The sequence below is a fragment of the Athene noctua genome, chromosome 11, assembly GCF_965140245.1.
Source record: "Athene noctua chromosome 11, bAthNoc1.hap1.1, whole genome shotgun sequence".
Lineage (NCBI taxonomy): Eukaryota > Metazoa > Chordata > Aves > Strigiformes > Strigidae > Athene > Athene noctua.
The window spans coordinates 13,454,457-13,472,694 of record NC_134047.1 but is presented as its reverse complement, the minus strand read 5'-3'; the positions used below and the strand labels follow the sequence as shown (position 1 = coordinate 13,472,694).

General features: G+C 50.1%; 1 protein-coding gene across 6 annotated transcripts in view; it reads left to right on the top strand.

The window, feature by feature from the left end:
• The first annotated feature begins 6,921 nt into the window (after positions 1-6,921).
• Positions 6,922-18,238, top strand: part of LOC141964504 (H(+)/Cl(-) exchange transporter 5) — a 43,810-nt gene continuing 32,493 nt past the window's right edge. The window contains exons 1-3 of one of the 6 annotated variants that reach the window (XM_074914993.1): positions 6,953-7,023; positions 7,413-7,488; positions 10,103-10,297. Coding sequence is in view for 2 of the 6 variants with exons in the window: in XM_074914991.1 (XP_074771092.1) it covers positions 7,485-7,488 (4 nt within the window). In the remaining 4 variants the exon portion in view is untranslated. Of the gene's footprint in view, positions 7,031-7,412; positions 7,489-10,102; positions 10,298-18,238 lie in introns of all 6 variants that reach the window. The other 5 variants (XM_074914994.1, XM_074914998.1, XM_074914991.1 and 2 more) reach the window with 5 other exon arrangements.

Genomic DNA, 18,238 nt, shown 5'->3' with positions numbered 1-18,238 from the left:
CCAGAAACCTCCCTGGTGGCCACCACCTTAGGGACACCAGAAGTTTTCCTTCATCCCCATGTATCCATGGCTCTCTGGTCCTCCTCATGCTGCTGAGTTGGTGCCTTCTCCTCCAGCAGCTGGGAGGACACTTGTGTGGTGCTGCCCAGGGCTGTGTGTGCTTGGGGATGTCTGTGCCACGCTGTGTTTCAGAGAGGAACCACATCCTTCTGGGGAAGGGAAGTCCCTGGCTGCCCAGACAGTCTGGCTGTAATGATGCAAGAGGCTGTAACTATTTTGGGAGATAAGCTAACCATGGGGATGCCGTCTGCTGCTGCCTTTCTTTGCTGATAAGCCCTTTCACGTGCTTTGGGGGATCTTTCCACATTTATAGGAAAGAAGAAGTAGGACCCTTTCAGGTTTTCCAGCACGCTTTTTAACTGGAGCTAGAGATCTGCGTGGGAGCAGGCACAGCTCTCATTGTAGGTCACATTTACCCTCCAAAGGCCCGCCCAGACCCCAGCTCATCCGTGCTGGTTTGAGGGTGCTGGCTGGCAGCAGTGAGGGTGTCCCATCCTGCGGGGCGTGCGAAGGAGCACTGGCTCAGTGGGACCCGGCCATGATGCCAGCTCTGAGTCCTCACCAGCTGGTCCTCCTCCTGACAGGTTAATGTGAAACAGTCCACAGCTGTGCTGAGCAGACCATCTCTCGAGCCCTTCCCGCCCTACCCTGCCTGCCTGCCAGCCTGGGGGGTGCTGTCCTTGGCCCCCTTCTCTCCCCAGGGAGCTGCCAGCCCCAGCTGCCCCCAACCCAGGTTCTGCCTGTGGGAGGTGGCCAAGCAGGTATCAGTGCAGGACCTGGGAAGACCAAAGTCTCCATCACCTGAATCCCTGCCCAAGAACAGCCCTGGTGATGCCTGCAAGGGGCCAGAGGACCAGCTGGACTGCAGAGCAGAGCCCGAGATGTTTTCCTGGGGCAAATCCCCGTTGCCCCAAACACCAACTTGCTCCCCTCTGCTGCCTTTCACTACCTTGTCAGTGCAGCCAGATGCAGGCTTTGGGGTGCATCTCAATTTTGGGGACCAAGGGAGGACAGGCGTGGTAACCCTGCCTGCCTCCAGACATAATGAACCCAACCACCTCTCAGGTCTTTAAACACTGGTCTTTGCCTTCAGCTACCATGGACAGGAGACACCCCACTGTGTTACGTGGGGTGGCTCTGCCTCTTCCAAGGGAGATCCGTGCTTAGGCAAGGGGGGAATGAACGTAGGCTTTTACCGCTCCTCTCTGTTGAAACTACTCCCCAGAAACAAACTTCCTTCCCAGAACCAAAAGGGGTGACGTAGCCTGGTGTCACCGGTCAAGTCAGCTCTCCACTGTCCTTGCCCACAGCTTCCACCACAGAATTTAGCTGCAATGCCGTGAAGAGATGTGAAACCACAGAGGGATCCAGTGGAGACTAGGAGACTTGGGGTGTCCGAGGGGGAGTCCCCAGGATGGCCAGCTCAGCAGATGGAGGGAAAGGCAGGATAGGAAGAAAATGCTTGGCACAGGGCTGCAAGGAGAGCTGTAGTTTGGACTGAACAGCCTCAGACCCTAATTGAGAGTGATGGAAGCATGGCAACATGGCCTTTATGGGCCAGGCAAGAGGTTAGGGGCTTCAGTAGACATGGTGGGCTCAGGCTACCTGCACAGAAGAACGGTGCAAGGATGAAGCTGGCCAAGCTGCAATGGGCAGTGGGGTGGAGGAAGGTCTCCATCATGCACAGACCCAGACTAAGCGTGCCTCTCCATACTGTACAGCCCCCACAGAGTCCTCAACTCCACCAGCCCTCAGCAGGGTCTTCTCCAAGGAGCAGTGAGTCTCTCCTGGACCATCTTTCAGGACGCGTTGAGGCCTGTGAGCTGCATCAATGAACCCCTGTGAACTCCTACAGTGCTCAAATTCATCCTGCAGAGAACAGTGTGGTGTTGGCTCCAGCCTGTGTGCCTCCAGGATGCAGAGAGTACTAGTGTCTACCAGAGCTGGGGGTCTTGCTCCTGCTTTACACCCTCCACCCTGATTTACACCCTTCACCCTGATTTCTACCACCAGTGTCCAAAAGAAACCCCAGAGATGCTCCCCACCTCTCAGCACCTTAGGGGAGCCCCTGGGAAGGTTGGCAGTCCCTGTGGGACTGCAAGCTATCTTTAAGAGCTACCAGGGCAGGCAACGGGCCAGGTTTGTCCAGGGTGGCCTGGAGGCTTGGTCCTTCAGACCAGGCTGCAGAACAAGGTTGAGAGGTTTCCTCAGCAGTGGTGTAACTGTTCTGACTCCCAAAAATGTCCCCCAGCAGTCTCTGCATGACCCTACCATTGCTCAGAGGAAAGGAGAGCTCCACAGTGCTGGCTTGTGTGGAGTGGGTGCTTTCCTACCCGGGTATGTCAGTGTCCCTGGACAAGAGGAGACAAGCTCCTCCAGGTCCTTGCTGAGGTTTCACCCAGGTAGAGACCAAGGCGGGTGCCTGCAATCAGAGAGGCTTTGTGTTTCTTTCCCCTGGCTGCTGTTGCCTGCTCAACCCCCACGCTGTGCTCCTCCTTAGCGAGCTGGGCTCTCTGACTTCATCCCCCAGGTATCCAAAGAGACAATGCTGGTGGTGGTGGCCAGCGCAGCATCCTGTCCTTTTGCCTCCCCGGGTCACTTCCTGGGATTGTTCTGCATTGCTGGACAGGGGCTGGCTGCTGGCTGTCCCCGGGGACCAGGAACGGATGACCCTCACGTGCCTCTCGGCCGGTGGTATTTCATTCAGCGGTAGAGCACGTATGGGGCATGGGATGACAGCAGGGAAAGGTTATTCTGTCTCTCTGGGCTTTCTCCTGCTGCCTTGCCCTCCACTTTGTATGAGCTGCCCTCCTGTGGACCCCACCAGCAGCCCAAGACTGCGGGGCAGGCACCTGATCTCCAAGCCAGCTAAAATCCTCTTGCTGAAATTGCCAAAAGTGGCCCAGGTCTCAAGGGAGAACAGAGAAACGCAGCTGAGCTGGGCTGGGACTCCCTGCTGGCTTAGCGTGCATTAACCTCATAATTAAACTAGTTAATACCAGGAGGGTCCAGCCCTGTGTCACCATTCCTCAGGCACCAAGCCTGCATTCAAGCAGGGGGCTAAGCCTGCAAATAGCTCTCCTCAACATAATCACCCCTGATTTTCTGCACCCAGAGCCTAACAGCCTATTCATGCAATGATCTTTGGACTTGAAATATCTTTTTCCTTGTAATTCTTTATGGTTTGTTTATCATGCTGCCCAGCCTCACACTCTTTTCCTCACTGCATCCCATGAATTTTCATGTCCTGACAGTTCTACCACTTTAGGGCATGTTTAGATTTTAAAGTTCAACTCCTTCCCCATTTTGCTGTGATATTTGCTTAATTTGGGGGTGTGTTCCTCACTATCTCTTGACTCCCAGCTGTGTGCTGGCTGTCAGTACTTGGAAGGCTAATGCTGGGTAGATATCGCTGGTAGCCACTGCTTGAAAATATCAAGTGGATGAAGCAGCAGCATCCCCTCCTTCCTGCTCGCCCTCTGCGTGCTCAGCTTGGACCTGGCTCTAGGTCCTTCTGGTCGCCCCAGGTCAGCACAGAGAGTCAGCAGCTTCATCCCTGCTCAGTCATGGTGTGAGCTTGGACAAGAAGCTGGCTGCTTGCTTTCTGAGGATCGCATCTGGATTTATCCCCACCCCAGGAGGGTACAGGACTGGACTCTCTGTTAGCAGCAGGACAAGGCCATGTCTTCTGCAGGCAGCAGTGACAGGCTGCACCCATCACTGGGACCTCTCTCTGGGTGTGCTCTCCAAGTGCAGTGACAGATCCAGGGTGTCCAGAGCATGGCACTGACGGGTCCCAGAGCACCCGGTGGGTAGGGTTGGGATGGGACTGGGGTCTGCTGGGATGAGGTAGGTGGGTAGATGAGCAAACCATAGTGGCAGAAGAGGCAAAGGGCAACAGCTTCATCACAAAATGATGCCAAGGGGTAAACCAGGGGCTGTGCAGACAAGGTGGTGGGACGCTGGACACTCCCAGGTCTGCTCCCACTCTGGCCACATCTTTCCAGCTTCTGCTATTTCAGGTCTTCCTGTTTCCCTGAACAGAGAGGCTTCCGGGCACGCTGGGGACAAGGCAGGCAGCCCTGGGGTTGGCCCTGCCTCCATGTCACGGGTCTGACATTCACATCCAGCCAGGGGGATTATTTTTTTTCTTCTGGTGAAGCTCCTGGGCAAGTGGTGTAGAAAACAATAGGCAGGAAATCAGGGATGGGGTTTGCCTTCCCGGTCCCAGCAGCTGTGCCCATGGAGTGTCTGCAAGTACCTCCAGGTCTGTTTCTCTTCCTGAAGCTCCCCCATGGAGCAGCCCAGTCACTGGAGCAGTGCTTGTTGCAGTTGGGATGAGCAGGACAAGGATGGAGCGGAGCAGAGCCCTCTCCTTCCCTCTCTTCCCTGGCCTCACAGGCCTGCTCCTCCCTCCCAAAGACCATTTCTTTGCAGAAAGTCTGTTTGCTGCTGAGGTTTCCAAGTCACACCTCCCTATCCTGCCTGTTTCTGGAGACATTCTTTGGAGAAGCAAGCCGATCTGTGCAGCATCTGTGCATCTCCCTCCAAGCGGGAGCTGGGAGCCTGCAGAGACTCCCCAGTCCGGTGAACTGCGGCTCCCGGGACGAGGGACAGAAGGAGGCTTGGATGCTGCCCTTGGCCCGGTCCCCTTGTGCCTGCAGGGCTGTCTGCTGCCAGACTCAGCTTCTTGCCAAGAAGCAGGCAGGTTCTTGCTCCACTTCCAGCAGCATCACCCCAGCATGGCTCTGTGCTCTTCTGGGTTGTCTCCCAGCAGGGACCGGCCACGCTTCCGGGCCTAGAGAAGAAACCAGCCAGGTTTTGAGCCAGTCTCCACGAGAGGAGGAGGAGATGCCACCAAGGACTCGGAGGAGCTCAAGCAAGGTGCTCCTGGCTGGTGTTGGCCTCTGCCTGCCCTGGCAGCTCCTGCCCGCACCATTGCTGCCCTCTAGTGCTGCAGCATCCCCTCTCCTGCCTGTCCCGAGGCGGACTGGTGATAGACTGGGAGGGGGCTTTGGTGGCGGGGCTGCATCGGGGTGGGGGCTGGCTCCTGCTGGGGCCATGACTCACAACCACCTCAGCTGCTGCTCCAAGGAGCTCAGTGCTGCTGAGGGTGCTCATGAGCAGGAGGACAGAGGGGAAATCCTCATAAAAACTGTTGCTGATGAGTTCTCTGTCAAAGTGTTCAACTCCTGGAGACATGCGGGGAGAAGGGAAACTGAGGCACCATGGCTCTCCTTCCTCCCTGGCTCACACAGCACCTCAGTGCTCCACTCCAATAGTGTCCTCAGTTTGGCACAAGGGTGGAGGGGGATTATGGGAAGCATCTGGGCAGAGACCAGTGGGTGCAGCCAAGCCGTGGCGGGGGATCTGGGCTGGGAAGGAGTTGGGTTTAGACCCCCAGAGCCCTGAGGTGCCCATGTTGTGGCACTTGGGTGGGGAGAAGTGGAGGGGTGCAGAGTTGAGGATGGCTTTAGGACTGCCTTTTCTCCTCCAGCCTTGTCTGCTTTGGGGGAAAAGAGTGATGGAGCCTTCCCAGGGGAGCAGCGAGATCCATCAGCCCCCTGCTCTGCCCTGTCTTGGAGAGGTCCAGTGCTGGCCTGGAGCAGGATGTTGTCAGCAAAGTTGTCACCTGAAGCCAAGCCACAAGCCAGAAGCAGACCTGGGGGTAAAAAAGTTGTTTTCCTGATATTGAGCCCTTGTTTTAAACCCACCTTTCCTGCATCTTATGTATTTTCTGCCCCAAGGGACCCTCTCTGAGATTTGGCTGGCTCCTCTTCTGCGCAGCATGGACAGTGGGGATGGGGGCAACAAGATGAGCGAGCCGGTGCCGAGGGACAGGTTATCTGTGGATCACAGAAAACACTAACATCTTTTGCATGTATTTAGTGAACTGAAAGGGAAAAGTATTCCTGGAGCTGGAAATTTTCCCATTCCTGTGAGCATTTTCCCACAGCCTTCCCATCACTGTCAGACTTTGGGGGACTGGAAAGTGCCCCATGGTGTATAATGATGTATTCTCCAGCTGGAAACATTTAGAGAGAGAAACTCCTCTGTGTCCTGCTGGCTCCTCTGCAGTGTCCAGGGGAGAGGGTAGGTGAGGGAAGGAGGGACACATCTTTTTAAGACGAGATGAAAAACATCCCCCACAAGCAGGATGGCAGCAGTGATGTCCCAGCCCAGGGTTGGGTGGTGTTGGATGAGCAGAGCTCAGGAGAAGCAAGAGACATTTGCACGGCTCCACTCCTCATTGCCCTATGGGGTGGGCTTTTCCAAAGGGTTTTGGCATGGGGGATCCCAGTGGGGACTCACGGCAGAGGCACAGGGCAGAGCACCCACCAGGCCCCTTGGGACCTGCTGCACCAGCCCGGCTGGGGGAGATGGGGGACAGCGATGGGGGGGTCAGCAATGTGGGGTGTTAGTGATGGGGGGAATCTCTGCTGGGGAGGCCAGAGATAGGAGGCCAGTGATGGGGGGTCAGTGATGGGGGATTCTCTGCTGGGGGTGGCAGTGATGGGGACATCTTCGGTGGGAGGCCAGGGATGGAGAGCAGTGGGATACACCAGGGCCGGAACAGGGGCAGGGCGAAAGTGAAATTTGCGCTGTGGTCTCACAGAAACCTCACGCAGGGATCCTCCGCACCCCCTTTCCCTGCCCTTGCCTCTCCCCTTGCAGAACGAGGTGAATACCGCTTTAAGAGCCCGGCGCCCACACTCAAGATGGCGCCAGCAAGGCGCGCCCGTGCTTCAGCAGCAGCGCAATGCGCCTGCGCACAAGCCCTGCCCGGAGAGGGGAACCGGGCGGGCAGCCGGGGCGGCCGCGTGACGTCACGTTTCCCGCCCCGCGGGGGGTGGAGCCGCCCGCGCGCAGGTGCATCGGCGGCGGCGGGGGGCGGCGGCGCTGGGGGCCCGGGCCGGGGCCTGGCTCGGCCTCAGCGGCGGAGCGGGGCCCGGAGCGGCGGAGGTGCGCGGTGAGGGGCCGGGGCAGGCCTGGGAGGGGCAGCTGTGGGGCTGAGGTGTTTGCGCGGGAGTGGAGTACGTGTGGGGCTGCCTGCCCGCTCTTCCCCCCCGGTGTTTTGCGATGGTGCCGTTGGCCTCGGGGTGGGGAGCGATGCGGATGCCGCAGTGGGAGGTGGGAAGCGGGAGATTTGACTAAAGGTGGCGTAGAATGTTGGAGTCACCAAATGGGACAATTCCCGGCTCCCCGTGTGCGGCCGGGATGGGCTCCAGGGGCTGCAGCCCCCCTCGCTCGGAATGGCGGGGGTGATGCTTACCCCCACAGCTCAGCCCTGGGGAAGGCTCTGTGTCCCGGCTGTGTTTTCTTGCCTGAGCAAGTCACTCTTTCTCTTCCAGTGGCTCCAAGAAGCATCAGAGTGAAGGCAGGAGCAGCAGAGCCTTGGGAGAAGGTACCGATGCCGCTTTTGCATGGGTAAATGATCCTCTCGTAATCGTGACTGACCTCTCTGGTGGGTGAACACCCGTGCTGAGAGCCGGGATTGGGCAGCACACCGCAGTGTGATGAGCTGCCTGGGGCCACATCACCTGCTTTTCTTTCTGTCTGCCTTTTCTGGAGCATATAAGAGCGGAGCTGGTGTTTGGGTGCTCAAGGGAATTCCTATCTGAGGGAGCCTCCAGAAATCACAGAATGGTTTGGGGTGGGAGGGACCTTAACGATCACCAAGTTCCAACCCCCCCTGCCATGGGCAGGGACACCTTCCACTGTACCAGGTTGATCAAAGTGCCATCCAACCTGGTTTGAACACTGCCAGGGAGGGGGTGAGAAATAAGGGAGCCAGAGTTTGGGAATCCTTTAATACAATTAGTGTTACCATGTTCTGGATGTTGTGAGCTTTTATTTGTCCAAGCTTTAAAGCCTTTGTTAATTTTGAAGGTTGTATCTCAATTTTTTTGCAGCCAGAATGAAAGGAAGGATTTAGGTTTTTACACTTGTGCAGAGCAGGTGTCTGTGAATTGCATACCTCATAATTTTCCAGGTGTTGGTGGTTCTGTTCTGGGCTCCTGGTGGGGCAGGGTAGCCGTGGGGCAGGACTGCAAGCACTGGTACCTGGGAGGCAGCAGGGATGTGTGGCTGGTAGGCACTGCTGCATCTCTGACCCCCTTTATTCCTAGAATAATGTGAAAACAGGATTATTTTTGTTTTTAAAATACTGCTTGAATGATGGTTGTATAATATAGTGAATTGTTTTTAATCTGGGGGGATGCAAGGGCCAAGTTGTCTTTTTGTCAGCCCGAGCTGGAGACTTGCTGAGCTGCTCCTTTCTGAAATGGCCTCAAACTCTCTGCACAGCAACAGGTGAAGGTCTGTGGTATATGACCTTGAACTTTGTTGAACCAAAATATCTTCTGAGGTTTGGATTTGGTTTTGGTTTGCCCAAGACTTTGTGTTGTTGTCATAACAGTTGTTGTCCAGTAACTCCAGAAGCTGAAATGGTTTGGGAGCAACACCCAACCTAAAGTGTTTTTTTTGATGCAATTATATTGTCCCCGCACCTTCTCACCCCACTGTATGCTGCACATGCCTGAAAACATAACAGCAAATTTCCTTTGGTCTCTCTGTGGACTCGTAGGTCATGATCTTCAGCTACCAGAAAGCTGCAGAAATTAGAAAATCTCTGTGGGCCCTAGAATACCAAAACTCATTTCTCTTTTCTCCTGTAGTGTTTTGTAGGAGGTTCTTGGGAAGTTGTGCCACACAGATGTACTTTTCTTTTCTTGCATCCCTTGCCACACAGCCATGCTGCTCCTGTCTGCTGCCATGTGCTCTTGGCAACCCCATTGCCTTTCAGAACTGGGTAATGCTGTGAGGCGAGATTTTATTTTCATCTAAGCAACTTTCCTTCAGTTGTTCTCCAGCACTGTTTTGTCTGATTTACATTTGGTCCGTTTTGGTTGTTTTGGTTTTTTGTGTTTGTTTTTTTTTTTTTTTTTTTAAATGCCATGAAGCTGGTAATTGAGTAAGAAATGTGGCTGTAACACCAATATTTCAGGAAATATCTGTTAATGATACATTGTTCCTTTGGCTCTAGATGTTTTGGCAAGGCAAAAAGCTGGTTGTGCAATTGTCACATTGCAGCATGCAATTAGAACATGGAGTCACCTGCTTTTCTGAGTAAAGACCTGCTCTTCATGAACAGCTGGTTTAATGGGAGGAATGGTGGAGTGAGTTCTCAGGTTGGCAGCCATTACTGTCACACAAGCTGGTGGCAGCAGCGTTTAGCAGAGGGATTTCAAAAATTGGGGAAGCCTGAAGGCATAGGGGGTAGCAGCTCTGGCATGGGATAGTGGCAGGTGGCTTGTGCTTGGGGAGGATTTCCTGCTGCTGAGGTACCTGGAAACATCTCTTGCAGCACCCAGGCCTGTGCTGTTGCTGCCTAGATCTGGTGTGAGGATTTTAAGTGCAGGTTGATGTATGCAAATTTTCTTTTTTTAACCTGGGAATAGCATTTTCAAGGATATGTCTGTGTGGCAGTGGTGGCATCCTCCCCTCAGATCAGAGTGCTTGCTGCAGCTCTGTAGGGTCTCAAGGCTCGCCTGCTTCTTCTGCTTCTTTGCCCACCTTCACCCACTTCCTCGTTCTCCAACACCCATATTGTTTCTTTCCTTCACGGTTTCTCATTTTCTTCTTCCATCTTTGGTGTGGAAGATGGCACCAGCCATGTCTCCAACTGGATCTGGTCACTAGCAAAGGCAGGTGAACCTGTCTCCCAAAATTTCTCACCTTGAGCATGCTTACATAGGGGTAGAATTCATCTGTATAATATCGCATTTCATTTGGGTGTTCTGGAGGCAAATGAAGTCTGGCCGCTGCCCCAGCCTGCGTGCACAGCCAGGCAAGGACTGGGGGTGGCAGACATTGCCCTCATCTGGTCTTAGACTCATCGAGCAGGTTTGTCCAGGAGTTTGGAATCAGGTCTGAGTGCCCAAGTGCAGAATTGACAGCGTGGGTTTGAATAGTGACGTGCCTTGTGCATCATGCTTTTAATTATTCCCTCTGGAATAACAACTCACTCTTGGTTATGCAGCACAGCTTCACGTGCGGCTGTTTCTGAAGGACTGCCAGCCCTGGCTTTGGAAGATCCTTTTCTGGATGAATCCCTTGAGCATGGAAGCCCACCTATCTCCTCAGTGTAGCTTGGGCAGCATCCGAAGGCAGAGGAGATGAGGGGTCCTGGGGAGCCTGCCGCCTGAGAGGGACTGGGCACACCGCTTCAGCTGAGGTAACCCTGGGCACGTCTGTGTCTGCTCAGTAGCAGAAGCTACAAAGACTAGTTGGACTTCTGAGGTGCTGCGTACCCATCACCGTCACGCTGCAGATGTTTGTGTAGTGCTTTTGGTTTGAGGCCAGTGCTTGGATATTGTGAAGTGGCGTGAAAACACTGTAACTAGTGTTTCAGAGCTTGTTGTGGTGACACTGACGGTGTTTCGTAGTTGTTGCCTTTCTGCACAGCTGTGTTGTAGAAGGTGGGATGTCGTGTGCCTGTCTCTGCATCCTTAGGGTTTCCTCAAAGGCGGTCATTTCTCAAGGCTGAGGAATGGGTGAGAGTGTTTCTGGGGAAGCTGGCTGTTGTGGCACCCTGTTATCTGGAGAAGAAAGAAGCAGCTGTGCTGTAGGGCAGAATCTGGTTGTCTCCAGGACAGAGCAGGCTGCTGTGGAGGTTCCTTCTATCTGCGTACAGCTCTTTTTCAGTTAAACTTCAGCAGCCAGCTGACTGAACTTTGGATTTATCTGTATAGTGGATGTTTTTGTGTTTTATTCAGAAGAAGGGCTGCTACAGGCATCCTTGGGTAATTGAGTTGGGGAAGATGAGAACACCCAGATGAGTGCTTTGGTCAGATAGAGGCAACTGGTGGCTTTTTGGGGGGTGGAAGGTTTTCATCATGTTCCTGATTTTCATCTTAATAGTCCTTTTCCCTCTTCATGGGTTTTTGCTTTAAGCAGAAAGTTCTCAAGAAATTTAAGTACTGTAGTGAGACCTACACAGGGTATGTAAAGTTAGCTTGATTTTTTTTTTTTCTTTTTTAATGACATATGCTACAGTATCAATTTTTAAAAAGTTTTAAACAAAAATATTACTGCAGTCAGTGGCAGTGTGTTTCTGCTCTTCTTGAAGACTGTAAGGACCATAATTGATAAAGGGAAAAATCCTTTGTGTGTTTGTACAGTGGCCATGATCTTTTTTGTGCTGTATGACAATAAATAGAGCAGTTCCTGATGAAATGTATGTGCAGTGGCATTTTCCAGAACACTATAGCAAAGAGCATGGAAGGTATCCATGAATAGAGGGTCTGAAACCCATGTGGCGAGTCTGCTGCCTGGTGTGGATGCCAGCGTGTCACTGCCGAGGCTCGGCTCCCAGAGGTGCTTCCTGAGAACCTGGCTAGAAATTAAGTAGAAGGTCAGGCTGCTTATTTCAGTTGCCTTAACTCCTTTACTCTCTAGCCAAATTTCACTTTTCCCAAAGGGTATAAGGAAGCCTTTTTGTATTTTGAGGGCACTGGTGTTGTGGGTAGCTACAGAACATTTGGACACTGAAACGTTGCAGCTTCTTCTGTTGGAGGCTGGAAGGTGAGCTACTTAATGTGCGTCCTGGTTTTGTAGGAGACTGAACCATCTGTAGAAATTCAATGAGTCCTGAGAGCTGCTTCAGTATTGCAAGTGCAAGTGTTTGTGTGCCAGCTTATTCTGGCTCAATGCAATGAGTTTCAGACCCACTGGGCTGCAATTCAGTACTTCCAAAATGCTGTTTTTATCCCACCCTCTTCAGGAACTTCTGTTTGTTTTTTAAAACATCTAGTGACTGTAGAAGGAAAGAGCTTGTATACTTTGGATCAAATAGCCAGTCAGCCTGAGGAGATGCCTGTGAACAGGATGAAATCCACTGCTTTGACAAAAATGTATAAAATCAGCTGTCATGTGCACCGAGCAGCTCAGATGGATTTTATGGAGGGAGACCTTTGAAAGGTAACTTGTATGGGCAGCACTCGGGGCCTGGCTGCTTCATAGCGTTTGGTGTGTGCCAGCTATAATTCTCACTGCAATTTGGCAGCATCTCTTTGGGTCATTAATGCCACCTCCCTGGGGAAGCTGAGCAGCAGTTCTAGCCAGGTTCTGTTCCTCCTGTAACCCCCTTACTGTCACGACAGGCTTTCAGAGTCTTTTCTCACCAAGGATTTGGTGCAAGTTGGGTGCTTTACATTCTCTTTGTGCCTCGGGAAATCCTGTTAAGTCCGTTGTGGCCTATATTTCAGTAACTTGGGCATTTTCTACCTTGTCAAGCAAGAAGCAGAACTGCAGTCTCCTCAGAATAAGTCTTAACCTGATACAGTGTAGTGCCGTTTGAATTTTAGGGTTTGCTGTTAAGTGTCATAAAAACGAACAAAAAAGATAAGGTACTCTGCTGGAAGAGATACAGTACTTGGTACTTAAGTATGAAATGACAGGTTTCCAGCTGAAACTTGATGCAAGCTTGAAACTAAACTGGACTATAAAATATAATTGGAAATATTTGTTGAAATCTTGCTATTTGCAGCCATGATGGTCCTTACTCTTTAAAAACAAAGAAAAGAAAGGAAAAGGGGAAAAAAAGTGGTGGTGTTTGAAGAGAGATGATGTTTTATCAAAGGTTATTTGGCTTTTTTTATGTGTAACAGTTTTGGGCATAAGCTTTCTCAATTAGGTCTGAAGGATGTCAGCTCTGTAACATCAAATTCTTGTCCTTTTTGAATTCTAGTACAATACCTAAATGTAACAGATACAGAAAGAATGGGATGATTGTAAGTCATGTAATTCCGAAAGTGAAGATCCACTCTGTTAGTGTTGCACAGCTAGTGGTTACAGTGTGTGAGTAGCATCTGACTGTGAGGAGTTCACTTTTAACTTGAAAAGTGGAAATGGGTTTACAAAACACTAATTCTGTGGCTGCAGTAACTTATTTTAGTCAGGAAGTAGAAAATTATCTGTACCTTTATTAAATGGACTAACTTTCTTGTTTGCCCAATTGGGGTAAACATGAAAGAACTGGTATTTAAAAACTCTGCTGTCCTCCCTGGGGTGTGAAACTATCTCGTGGGTGTTGCTGTGAACTGTGGGTGAATATAGCTGCAGAGCCCTGGCTGCTTGGGTGACTGTGCAGTCATTTTTGGGAATGGGGAAGAGAACACAACCTTCTTTCTAGACTAGTTCTTGGATTTGCCTGTTGTAATATTGGGAATCTCCTTTAAGAAACGTTACTGAGCCTTAAAGTGTGTCTGGGTTTAAACAAGGCTAGCATGTGTACTCTGTGTGCTTCCCTACCGTAGAAAAATATAGTTCTATATAAAAACTATATTTGGCCAGTACTATTGGTTTTCATGCTGCCTTGAAGACTTTTCTGTATTAAAATCTTCTTGTCTCGTATCCAAGTCACTTTTCCACTTGACTTTGGGGTGGATGTGCTGTGGTTAGCTTAAATGTGCTGCTGCCAGACTGAAGCTGCTGGTTGCAGAGCTGGTTCCTCTGGACCCTGACACAGGGGCAGGGGGGAGGATGGAGGGAGGTCCTGCAGCCTTCAGCTGCTTGAGCACCTTTGCTGCTGTGTGTCTGGGAGCCTCTGACTCCTCTCTGCTTTTTGTCAGCATGGACTTCAACTGTAGCTTCTCGAGCATGGTCTGTGGCCATCTTGCCTTGGAAACTCTCATCCAAGAAGCAGCCTACCTCCTTAATGAAAACGGGGCCCATTGAGTTGTTCTGCTTCCTAGAGCTCTCCTAGGAGGGAAGTTGGCTGTGAGGACAGCTTTGGTTGTGATCCAGTTTAAGAGTAGAGATTTTGCCAGGAAGTGGCTTTAGAGTCTTCATTGAAGACTTTGATGTTTTCAGGATGAAAACCATGTTAGATCTGTTCTTAATGCTGTGGCAGTCTCTGTGATGAAAACCACCTGCATTTATTCTGGCTGTTTCACTCTGGGTCATGTGTTAATCACACTCTTCCCATTTGCATTGGGAAGGCTGGATGAATGGAGTGACATCTGGCTGTATGTTGAAGATATGCTAACCTCGGGATGGCCTGTAGACACGGTGGAGTCATCGCTTATCAGCTACACAGGTATGTTTTAAAAACAGCCGTAGCTCAGCTGATACTCCTCCGCAAAGCCGTGCTAGTCAACCAGTTTTACCAGTCTGGATTTCCAAAGAAGGTGGTAATGGCAGAGAAGCTGTCAGTTGTGTTTCAGTATGGAAACTGCTGTAAATGGCTGAATTTAGTCTGGAAAAATACAGAAAGCTTAGGAACCAATAGCAAAACCTTCCTAACTGTCTGTTGCATGGCACAATCACAAACTGCCTGTAAATTTGGTCTTTTGAATTTTCAAGTTAGGCTGCTTTTTATCAAAGCACTAACCTGAAAAGAAGCTGGAAGTGTTTGTGAAGAAGCTTTTGGGAAGAGGGGTCTGAGCTAAGATTGTGACTTTTTAACTGAAAGTTAAAATGGAAATTACAAATAGTTTAGGAAGAAAAAATCGACCCGGCAAAAGCAAGGCAGTCTGACTTGTTTCTTGGCACTTACTGCATTTCTGTATGATCAAGTGCCTTAAAAAACGCAGAGATTTCTAGATAAAAGCACTGAAATGTCCATGATCTCTGTAAACATGTTGGTCAGGCTGCTTTGATCTGAACATCAAACAATGCTACAATAGGGGTAATATTGTACAAGAGGATAAAACCAAACCCTTCAGAGAAAGCTGGGTGACTAAATAGGACCCGAGCGCTGTCTGAGGCCTGTGGTCAGCATTGCTAGAGGCATGCAACTCAAAGTGTCGTTTGGTAACATGGATGGTGGTTGTGCAGGGCCTGGGCTGGTGTTGCTGTGGGTCCTCTCCCAAATCCCAACTGGCTGGTGCTAAGCACATCTCCGTGCGTTGGAAGCTGAGGTGTCCAGCCTGGGAGGAGAGATAAGCAGCACGTAACTTTGGAAACAGGAGCGGGTATTGGGAACTCCATGTTGTAGTTTGTCTCTTTTAAATAGGCTTTTTATTTGAAGCATCACAGATGCTTGCCCCAGTGAAACAGGAGAAAATCAAACCCACGGAGAAGAGCTGCATTGCTGCTCTGAGGGACACGTGTTGGTCTGGCTGTGTGCATTGTCCCACGCTCATCCTCAGGCGTCTGCAGGGGGGCAGGCATGCCTTGCTCCACATCTGCAGTACACCAGTGTCCTTGCTTTTCTGTCCTTCCCTGTCACCCACATAGCTGTTTGCTTCCAACAGCCATAACTTGTATTGGACCCAGCTTGTCAGTATAGTCAACTGTAGGAAAAAAAATGGCAATACCAACAGAAATGTTTAAATGGGAATTTACTGCTTTAGGGGTTGGGGGCAGTTTGAGAGCTATGGTTGCGCATCAGTAATTATCGGGAAGAACTGCTTCTCGGCTTTTAGGAAGTAGAGCAATGTGGTGTAGCATACTGAAAGGATACTATGTGTTGGAGATGTAACCTGCTTTCCACCTGCAAGCAGTTGTAGGACTGCTTCTGCCTCTGGACTTCCCTCATATTCACCTTCAAATAACAAGGAAAGCCCTGAAGGTAAGAAAAGATCTGTGTGGGCTGGGGAGCATAACACCACCTTGCCAGACTGCTTAGAAACCTGTTTTTCCACTCAGTTTATAGGAAATGTGAGTACTACATACAGGTCAGTGCCTAGCATTGATGCTTTCACTTCTCCTGGTCTGTGCCTCACTTCTGTGCACAGAAACTTGCTGATAACTCCTCTGTGCAAGAGCTTTCCCTGTTGTCTCATGCTGTCGCAAGAAATTTTTAATGGAAATTTGCCCCCAGCCAAAAAAAGACCTGGTTTGCCAGCAATGATTTAGCAACCTACCAATTGTTAAGTCCAGTAACATGGTAAACAGACTTGTTTGCTTGACTTGTTTTAATGCAATTCCTTAAAACTGTACCCAACATAATTAATATTGCAAGGAACTGGAGCACGCCCAGGAAGAGGGAGGGAGGATGAGGTTTCCTGGAGGAGCCAACTGATGCAGTGGATAACTGGGAGGAAGTAACTAAGAAAATATGTTTCTAATAACGAGTTGTGATTTACTGGTGCTACCAGCGACAGCTGAGCTGAACTTGTGCTAAACAATGTTTCTTTTAGCTTTTAGAGGACCAGCGCCAGTCTTGAATGGGGCCGGCAGTGTCTTTGGTTGCGTCTGTATGCTCACTGCATTGTCGTGCTGCTGGAGCAGCTCGCCTCGGATGGCACCTCCTTCAAGTCATGCCTGGGGCACTGTGAAAGGTCCCGCTGCAGTTTTAGGATGGGGAACATGAACACAGCAGTCTGCTGCTGGAATTGATTTCACTTCACCAAAGACAGCTGGTTTGAGTGAATCCATGCGGTGTGAATTAGCGCTACTGCTAGCCTGGACCCACAGGTACCTTTCATGCAAGTAGTTTAAAACAGCTTCCTGCCATATCCACAAGAAGTAAATATTTTTTTCCCCATTTCATGGATGGAGATGCCAAAGCAGGTAGTGTGATTTAGCTAAAACCACAGGTTGCTTTGTGGGGTGGGGATATAGCCCTACAGGTGTTGGCCCTGGTCTCAGGTATCCCTGTGCGACCTTGTTTCCCAATGTCTTTTTGTGCATCATTACTGCAGGATGTGACAGCAGGCTTTGTCAGATAGGAAAGCACGGTTCAGGAGCAAGAGAATATCAGCTGGTTTTTTGAAGCCCTTTGTTCATGGAGTGACTCTCAGGAGCAGATCTTCCCCAGGACTTTGAGCTCCCTCTGCTTTTTTCCATCTCTTGTCTTCTGTGCAACCTATGAGGTCCATGGGCGGGTGGCTGGCCCAGCTCAGGATCTGTAATAGCACTAACGAGCCTGGGCACTTTGTGGATATCCTTGGCCTTTGTTCTCACATCGGAAAGCCAGATGTTTCCAGAGTTTCCATCCCACTCTGTCTTGTTGCTTTTTTTTTTTTTTTCCTTCAAAGCTCTTGGAAAGCATATTTCTACTTGATATTTGTTTAAATGTGCATGTACTCAGGGAGTAGGAGCATCACACACAGTGTTTGTGCCTATGATGTCTGTCAAAACTTCTCTCACAAATACTAGTTTTAGAAAATTGTACAAAGCCTTTACTGAGGTACACGCTTTCCAGGTACTGATGAGGAAAACTAGTAATTTAGTATAGTGAAGTGGAACAACTTCCTTGCTTGTGATCTGAGTAATAAGATCTTTATCTTCGCAAGACATAGCACCGTGTTCTCATTGCATCTGCGAGAAATAGTTATTTCTTCAGTGACCTGAACAGTTCAAAGCCGTTAAAATTTCTTGCATTGTAGATGTTAAGCGTCTTCATGCTTATTGTGTGGAAAACACCAGGAGAGAGCTCTTCTGCTGCTTGTTCTCCTCTTTCCTCTTCCTCCTCCAGGAAAAATAACAAAAAAATCCACCCCAATCTCCCCTCTTGAGCAAACCCAAGGAGCTTTCCTGCAATGTGCCTTATGATTATGTTTTGCTTCCCTGAAGTCTTCTAACCAGCTGTGTGTAGCTAGCGTGAGCTCTGGAAATTCCTGGTAAAGCAGGAGAAATGGGCTGCTTTTTTTTTTCTTATTTCTAGAAATCCCTTTTATGTAAAGCATCTGCAGCAACGAACCATTTCTTTAATCATTGGTGGATGATCATGAGGGATTTTTAATCTAATAAATACTGGAACGTCTTGCTTCCGGATAATGCTTTTCTAGCAAGTATACGTGATTCTATGAACATTCCCAGAAACAAGGTTTTATTCAGAAACCAAGTGTAGTTATGCACAAGCTGAGGATGAAATCTGCTGTGATTTAATGTTTGCCTTCACTTGAGCTTTCCATTGTACTGGGCTGAGTGGCATAAGCTACATGGAATGATGAATTATTCAAGAAGAGGTGATACTAACGTGGACTTAAGGACATCAGATATAAGTGTCCGTGTGCCTGTTGGTGCATAAGCATTCTGGGATGGCAGCGAATGCGTTAACGTGCTGTATCAGCCCCAAGTAAAAAAGTGCCAGGAAAACCTGAAAGGTCACTGGATTTCTGTGCTGCTTTCTGGTGTTACCTGGTGAAATGTGAAGGTGCGTGTTACCATGCTGGAAGGATGTCAGACCAAAGCATTGAATATCCTCTCCCTGGGGCCTGTGTGA